Here is a 9,106-nt window from a genome sequence, read left to right as displayed (position 1 = left end):
GTAAACAGTAGTTTATCCACTGGCGTGGTGCCAAAATCCTTTAAACATGCTGTCGTCCAGCCTCTCCTGAAAAAACCAAACCTTGACCCCTCACTCGTGTCCAACTTCCGGCCTGTCTCCAAACTCCCATTTGTTTCTAAAGTACTGGAGAAAATAGTCGAGTCCCAGTTGAAGTGCTTCCTGGAGGATCACGCCATCTTATATTCTGATTTACCTCATTTTGTGTTTTGCTTCGTGTGTTACCTGTTGTTCTGTCTGTACAGCACTTTGGTTGGCCTTGTCCCTGTTTTAAGTGCTCTATAAATAAAATGCTATGGTAACATTTGCCACCAGGAGGCGATGTGCGATGAGGACCTGCTAATGTGTTTCAATATGTCACCAAAGTGTCCTCACTTCCATCCAACGTCCTTTTTTCCTGTTTCTTGTGTATTTTACTGTGTGATGCATTTTTCCCTCTGCAGGAAGCGTTTTGTGAGGAGGAGTCGGGCACGTTGGACCCCAAAGACCCTAACAGGCCCCGATTCACCCTGCAGGAGCTGAGGGATGTCCTCCACGAGAGGAATGAGCTGAAGGCCAAAGTTTTTTTACTTCAGGAGGAGCTGGCTTACTACAAGAGGTACAAGAAGGTTCCAAGCAAAGCTGACGTTACACAACGAATGTTAGATTTCACTGACTGGAACGTCACAAAGACCAGTCAAAAAAATAATTCCTAAAGTAAGAAACAAAACCCCGTTTGTTCTCAAACCAACTAATGTGTTCTTCAATTAACAGCTTGTTATAATACGGTCTTTACAGTAAGCAGTTTGAAAAATAAGATGAGTTGAAGCAATTTGACCTTGTAAAGTAGACGACAAAAACGGTTCAATCGTGTCACCTGGACCAGTTTCTTTAAGTGAGAAATGCTTTGTCCCTCATCCAGAGGACTTCCTCAGCCCACAGCCTGCCAACCAGCTCTGTCTCATAAGTAGCCTTCACTGCTGTGTTTCAAGGCACCCTCCTGTTGGAATCTCAGAAGCTTTTAACACGTGCAAAACAATCAATCATCATGTACAACATTCAAATATTTTAGGCCAGATGGACAACTTGCTACTCACAGAAACAGCCTGAGGACAACCACAATAATAATACAGTCAACCATTTCAAATCCAAGATGGCCGCCACCCAATATGGATTTCTCTTAAGTTCAGTGGAATTCCCATATCTGAAAACTTACACTAGAGACCAATATTATTACAATAGGTAGCTAAGAACAGAGATTATTACACCCAGTGGATAATGTGGTGGCCATTTTGAAAATAAATAAATAAAGCTAACATCTGTTTTACCCTGTTCCAAATATTATCAGCTGGTTTTCAAACTGTTTACCCATAGAGACTCCTATTCAATATGTGGCTCCATCAGTGTAATGGTTTGGCCATTTTTGATGGAAGCAGACTTCACTCTAAACATTTACTGACGACAAACTGCTCTATCTACACGACAGGTTGCTCTATGTACGTGACCGACTGCTCTAGTTACAGGACAAATTGCTCTAACTACATGGTAGAGTGCTCTATCTACACAACAGGCTGCTCTATCTACACGACAGACTGCTCTATCTACACGACAGACTGCTCTATCTACACGGCAGACTGCTCTTATCTACATGACATACTGCTCTATCTACATGGTAGAGTGCTCTATCTACACAACAGGCTACTCTATCTATGTGACTGACTGCTCTATCTACACAACATACTGTTCTATCTACATGGTAGAGTGCTCTATCTACACAACAGACTGCTCTATCTACACAGAGGACTGCTCTATCTACATGACATACTGCTCTATCTACACAGAGGACTGCTCTATCTACATGAAATATAAGGTCAAACTATTTGATCAGATCAGTGTCGGTGATGTTGTGTTAACTTAAGTTTTGCAGTATTGCACACGACTAACAGCCGACCTAATGTAGGTCAGTCACGTGATTCAAGCCTCCATAGAGTCACCAACATTTTTTAAGTTAATATTTGTGGAAACTCTTACAAACTGCACCGTTTGATACAGTTCCTTAACAACCTCTTACTAACATCCTGAAAATGATCAACTACACGACGGTTACTCAGAAAGAAACACAACCGGCGTAGTTAGTATAATCTGAACACAGTGATGACGTACATGTACGTACTGGTTAGTGCCAGTGGTGTCAAATCTACCAGTAATCAAAATTATGCATTTTCCAGCCTTTTGATGTTCATTTTTTAAATTATCACAATGAGCATCATATAAGGCAATATATTGAGCATGCATCAGGATAATGAGCATCATAGCATGTCTGAACTGCATCATACTGTACTTTTATCACAACATATCTTCTTTGCACTACATATTTATATTTATATTTACTACATATTTACCCTTATGTAGTAGCAAAGCAGGCTTCTCTTAGAAACCTACCGGACACATAACACAGAACAAGTACAAGTACAAATGTAAAATACACGTTGCCTACAAACACCACAACTCTGTCTTCAAGTCTTGACTTCATATGTCCAGTAATGATGGCCACAGCAACTTAGATTGCTCCTAGTTATTGTTAGTCGAAGAATGAGGCGGCTGTGGCTGAGTGGTTAGAGCAGTTGTCCTCCAATGGAAGAGTTGGGGGTTTGATTCCACCATCAGTTACATGTTGAAGTGTCCCTGGGCAAGACACTGAACCCCTCATAGGGCACAGGTTGTGTTGTAAAGAGCAGAAAGGAGCTGTATAAGTACAGTCTCTTTACCATTTACTCACTTTTCCTGAAACCTCAAGACATTTAAATTACCTCTACTACACACAATCAAGCTAGCCCCCAAACAATATTCAATATAAGAAGCATAGATTTTTATTTTAATGAACTGTAGTTGATGGTGAATCAATGAACACCTGCAGTTCAACAACAGAAGTGTTAATCCCTCTGAGTGACGTGACGTCACGGTTTTTACAAGCTGACGCTGCGATAACTTGAAGACGGTTCAAATAAATAAACTGTGAAAAAGTGAAAGTGTTTGAGGGTTCATGTTGTGTGGCCGTGACAGTTCGAGTTGTTTCTAGATGTTTGTGTGTTACAGACACGTTGCTGATGATCTCTGTCGTTGCAGTGATGAAGCCGAGGATGAAGCTCTGTCTCCGTCTCCCTCCCCTGAACTGAAGACTCACTCCAGATCTTCTGCTCATCCAGAGTCAGGAATCAAACGCCTGTACGTTTTCCACCGTACTCCTTCTAATAGCACCACACATTCACCTGACACTGTTCAAACTGGTACCAGAATGAACATTCACAAGAGCTGTGGAAGCAGGTGGAAGGTAAGAAACGCTGATGCACAGGTAGAAGCGTTACAGCCAGGTCACACTGATTTAACTACACGGAGGAGAGAGACGGTAACGTTCTGCAGCAGCCACAGTTTTAAAGTCCCAGTACGATGATACTGTATAAATATGGATATTCATAATTACAGTCGTGAAAGATTATTTGAAGGCTGGCTGTGTTTTGGAAAGACGCCGTTCGGTCTGAAACCTTCTAGAGATGCGAGCTGTTGTCTTGTAGCCAGAACTTTGAGGATTAACTGGGTTACCACGTCACAATCCAAGATGGCCACCACCAAATATATATGCAAACTGTCAAACGGGATTATTTGAGGAAACTATGCTTTCTAGTTTTTATATTGCTTAAAGTATAGTTTGCTCAAATGATTGGGGTGGCCAAAGATTAATCTGTGGTGGCCAGGGCCACCATTACCCCCCGGCTCCACCGTTGCTCCAGGTGGTGGATAAAACTGGAAAGGTTTAGGTTTACTTGTTTAATTCCTGTCCAGAAAAACGCTCAGCTCGGACACTACAAACATTCACTATTCAAGTCCCTCAGCGCTGGGGGACTCTGGCGTAGCGAGTGAGCCAAGAGGGTAACGGATGATGTTTTTAGGCAGTTTTAATAATTTTATGGACAGAACTTCTCGGGGGTGGAGGGAGTCCGCTTCAGTGGCCTCAGGATTCACCTCTGCTCTTTGCAGATGGTGTGGTCCTTTTGCGGTCATCATGTCGTGATCTTCAGGTCTCACTGGAGCGGTTCACAGCCGAGTGTGAAGCAGCTGGGATGAGAACCAGCACCTCCAAATCTGTGGCCATGGTCCTCAGTCAGAAAAGGGTGGATTGTTCTCTTCAGATCGAGGGTGAGGTTCTGCCTCATGTAGAGGAGTTCAAGTATCTCTGGGTTTTGTTCACGAGTGAAGGAAGAATGGAGCATGAGACTGACAGACCAATTGGTGCAGCATCTGTAGTATTGTGGACTTTGTGCCGGTCCATTGTGGTGAAGAGGGAGCTGAGCTATAAGACAAAGCTCTCTGTTTACTGGTCGGTCTACGTTCCTCCCCTCACCTCTGGTCATGAACTCTGGTAGAGACTGAAAGAATGAGATCGTGGATCCAGGAGGTTGAAATGAGTTTCCTCTGCAGGGTAGCTGGACTCTCCCTCAGAGACAGGGGGAGAAGTTCAGTTATCAGGAAAGACTCAGAGTAGAACCACTGCTCCTCCACATCCAGAGGAGCCAGTTGAGGAGGTTCAGCATCTGGTAAGGATGCTCCCATGGCGCCTTCCTAGGGAGGTGCTTCAGGCATGTCCGACTGGGAGGAGACCCCAAGGAAGACCCAGGACACACTGGAGAGAGACTATGTCCCTGTGTTGGTCTGGGAACTCCTTGGAGTCCTCCCAGAAGAGCTGGAAGAGGCTGTGGAGAGAGATGATGTCTGGACCTCCCTGCTCAAGATGCTGCCCCCAGACCTGAGTCCAGAACAGGAGGAAGATGATGGATGGGTGAGTGGATGGATAATGGATGGATGGTAGATGGATGGATGGATGAAGTCTTCAGCCCATGGCAGTAAATTCTTTACTTTCAAGCCACAGTTGATGTAGCAGGTTTGAGTTTATCAGAGGGTTTATTAACTGAGTTGAGGATCCAACCCAGCACTTGGAGCCTTTGACCTCTTGTGCTGCTGTAGACGATCGTGGTGACGATATGGTTCAGATATTATATCGTGATATTTCGGAGCATTCTGACGATTTCTTTTTTTCATTTACCTTTATTGATCCAGGTAGTCTCACTGAGCCACGAGAACTCATTTTCAAGAGAGACCTGTTTAGGAGCACATGGTGGGGGTTAAGGGCCTTGCTCAGGGGCCCAGAGTGGAGCGAATGTGGGTGGGGGCAGGTGTGGGTGCTTCACATACCCCACCCACATTTTTGATGTTGTCGGTACCGGGGCTTGAACCGGCGATCTTCCGATCACAGGCCCACCTTCTCTAACCTCTGCGCCACCACTCCATAGCATATCATGATGTCAAGCTTTTTTTACCGGTGTTATCGTGAACGATATGACGCGGGCCAGCCCCGGTAGACGAGTCGACTTGTGGCTTCTTAAAGAAGCAGCTGCTTCTTGTTTCAAGTCTGGAGGTTGAAGTTTGCTTGAATTCTTCCATTAAATGAACAGAAGTCGATAAAAGCACGAGCAATGTGCACGGAAACAGAAATGGTCCTCTAAAAATGTTTCTCCAAGAATTGCACGTATCATTCACTCACAGACTGTTCTTCTGTTTGACTCTGAGTTTTGGGTCAGTTGACTGAAGTGGTCCCTGTCCCCCCCAGGATCTTCACAGCTATAATGCCAATGGTGGCAGCTGGTTTGATCCCAGATGATCCCACTTTACAGCCAATCAGACGTCTCGTGTGTCTAGTATGATTTCCTCCTCCTGTTGGTTCAGTCTGTCACCGCCTCGCTGCTGCATGTGCACCTCGTAGTGTTCTGATTGGCTGATCGGCCTAAAGTCAACAACCAGATCCGATCCAGGATCAGCCATCAGAATGGACATGTAGTCTGGTTGTTTTGTGTTTTCTGAAAAACTTCTAACAACTCACTAAATCATTGTGTTGAACACGTGAAGCCTTTCTGTTGATGGTTCTTAACTTCATGGTTTACTGATCTGGACGAGGGAAAAACACAAACTAAATCCGACATGGCTGCCACCATTTATTTAAGTGAACTGGCCACACTGGTTATTCCAGGAAGCTGTGCTTTCTGGTTTTTATGTTGCTTAAATGGTTGTGGGGGCTGAAGATTAATCTATGGGGGCCAAGGCAACTATCTCCAATTATAACGTTTCATATTTTGCCTTTCTTTTATTTTTAGTCACAATAAATCATTTAGTTTTAGTTTTTAGGGTTTTTGTCCCGTCGCAGAGCAAAGAGGAGTAACCTCCGTCCGTCCGTGTTTTGAGCACGATAACTTGAAAAATAAGTGAGGTACCGACTTCCATGGACGTGTGTGGCTACATCTAAGAAGGGTCACCACCATTTATGGTACTCACGGCCACCATTGGCCCCCCTCTAGCTCCACCTTTGTCTCTGGTTGTGGCAGCGTCCACACGCCGCTTCCAACGAGCACAAAAGAAACCTCCGCTCTTCTCCACAGTGTAGCTCCTACACACCAAAAACATTTAGGTTTACCTGCATCCACTGTGCTGTTCCAGTCTGGAAAAACACTCACCTCCAAACTACAAACACTCACCTCCAAACTACAAACACTCGCCTCCAAACTACAAACACTCACCTTCAAACTACAAACACTCGCCTCCAAACTACAAACACTCGCCTCCAAACTACAAACACTCACCTCCAAACTACAAACACTCACTCTTCAAGTCCCTCAGCGTTCTGCTTGTTTTACTTTCACTGTTCCAACACGACTAACGACCACATCAGGCTGATGTTTGTGTTTGTTAGAATAAATTATTTCCCATAATTCCCAGTAACTTGTCCTGGGTGACAGCCCTGCTGGGACGTGCTGGTCCGTCCAAACGTCTCTCCTGTCCCGTCTTTTGTCTCCAGGTTTAGCTTCTTCTCTCGTGACAAGCAGCGCGGCGTGCAGTTTGACGCCGGCTTCAACCCCGGGACACGGAAAGACGAGACGTACACGGAGCAAGCCCAGGAGGCCCTGCAGCACATGTAAAGCGCTCCACGGGAATCGGACACTCGCACTCCGGCTGTAGCAGTTTGCTTCAAGGTGAGAGACGGGCTGAAGGTCGACGGCTGAAAAGACCGAACTTCAGCTTGGATCTGCTTTTCAGGATGAAACTCCTGCTGAAGGCTATAAATGTTGCAGATGTGGACAATGCATGGCCTGAGGGCCAAAAGTGGACCTTGGACAAGCCCCGTCCGGCCTCCACTGTCCTACCTGAAACAAAACAACTTTAAAATTAGGAGAGCCGACATTTATCAATACATTCAACAAATACATCAAAAAACCTTTAGATTAAGATCGGCTCAAACTTTTTAAAGTCTTCATGTTTCCAGAACCTCAAAGACTCCAACAAACACATTTTTTAAATTTTGTACGTTTAGGCGAAAATTTTTAGTCATAAGAGCGAGTTTACTGAAAGTACACCTTAAATTCCTGAAGAGTCGTATTTTAAAGAAAATATACGTTACAAGAGTCTTCAGATGATCTGTCTTAAAGAAAATACAATTTAAAATTATTTGATTGTTTTAAGTATCTTGATTTGGACTTCTGGGAATAAAATGTTGCTCACCCCTTCTTCAAAGCAGAGGTTCCCAACCGTGGTCCCTGAGGAACACCATCCTGCATGTTTTACTCGTTTCTCTGCTTTGACACACCTGATTTGAACCAATGGTGATTAACGGACTTCTGCAGAACTTTAAGTCATTAAATCGTTGAATCAGGCGCGTTGGAGCAGGAAACAACGGAAACATGCAGTATGGTGTTCCTCAGGGACCACAGTTGGGAACCATGGTTTTAGAGAAAGCAAAATGAAAATTAGAGTAAAGAAAATACAAAAACAATCCATCTTTGATAGAAAAAATGTTTTATTGTTGCAGTAGATGACAGCCCCAGAAACACAAAGACAGACATTTAAAGATTTTTTATTTTATTTTGTCTTTCAAAGCCGCGTATAAAAGAAGGATTTCCAAGTTTTTTTTAAACAACCTGAGCATTTCGCTGATTTCTTTATATAAACATGGACAGAATCATGATTTTAATTCTTTGACTTTAAGGGTTTATTTAAGAGCCGTTAGAATAAATGTGGACAACATACGGCCCGTGGGCAAGAAATAACCTTTTCCCTAATTCTGAATGAAACTTCTTGGATGCACTTTTTGATCATTTTTTAAAGTTTTTGCCTGAAATATTCTTGTTTGTGTTTCCAGAACCAGATAGTTTAAATGCTTAAAAAATAAAACATTTCACGACGCGAGGCAGCGTATGGGAAGTTTGTCAAACGTTTAAACGATAACCGTTTTATTACCGAACAGGCTTCAACTTGTCAATGAAGGAAAACTGGAAGTGTCTTTAGTCTTCGTCTGAAGGATTATTTTGTCTTGCGTTTTATTTATTTTATTGAAATGTAATGTTTGCAGATAAGGCTGTGAAGCCCAGCTTTAGCTATTAACAGCTAAAGACAGCACCAGTTTCTTCTCACGGTCTGGACAGGTTTAGAGTTTTGTCATGGAAGTACGTGAAGCGTGGAAACATCACCTGAACGGCCAGAGTGGAAAAACCTGAAATGAACTGATATCTCTTCCAGATAACACAAACTGATTCAAACTTATTAACTTATTATAACAAACAACAAAGTCCATGCTCAATAATCCAGGTATACAATCCAACATTTTATTATAACAAACTTATTAAATCAAACGTCACTTTGACTTCAGGAAATCATTTTAAATGTAAAATCATGAATATTATTTTATTATTCTCCACTTTACACTCTAGATCCTGTGAAAAATAAACATTTTATTATTTTATCTCAACTTTTCATTTACTGTCACATTATTTATTAATAAAACAATTAAATAAATTATAATTTTAAACCGTTACATTGCTGGTTTGATCCATTGACGCTTTATCTGAGTTCAGAACCGTCGCGCCTCGTCTCCAGAGATCAGCGGCTAAAAGAAGTTGGTTTCTGAACTCAGCAGCTAAAAGAAGTTGGTTTCTGACAGCAGCGGCTAAAAGAAGTCGGTTTCTGACGGCAGCGGCTAAAAGAAGTCGGTTTCCGACGGCAGCGGCTAAAA

The 9,106-nt window shown here is 43.0% G+C and overlaps 1 protein-coding gene across 1 annotated transcript in view; it reads left to right on the top strand.

Moving 5' to 3' along the window:
- The window catches only part of rilpl1 (Rab interacting lysosomal protein-like 1), a 16,365-nt gene extending 8,935 nt beyond the window's left edge, over window positions 1–7,430 (top strand). The window contains exons 5-7 of the mRNA XM_037692493.1: window positions 462–616; window positions 3,124–3,222; window positions 6,899–7,430. Coding sequence (XP_037548421.1) covers window positions 462–616; window positions 3,124–3,222; window positions 6,899–7,019 — 375 coding nt within the window. The 3' untranslated portion in view covers window positions 7,020–7,430. The remainder of the gene's footprint in view (window positions 1–461; window positions 617–3,123; window positions 3,223–6,898) is intronic.
- The last annotated feature ends 1,676 nt before the right edge of the window (window positions 7,431–9,106 follow it).

The sequence above is a fragment of the Nematolebias whitei genome, chromosome 18, assembly GCF_014905685.2.
Source record: "Nematolebias whitei isolate Nwh7 chromosome 18, NemWhi1, whole genome shotgun sequence".
NCBI lineage: Eukaryota > Metazoa > Chordata > Actinopteri > Cyprinodontiformes > Rivulidae > Nematolebias > Nematolebias whitei.
Note: the sequence above shows the minus strand (reverse complement) of the source record. Positions and strands in the feature narration are given on the sequence as shown.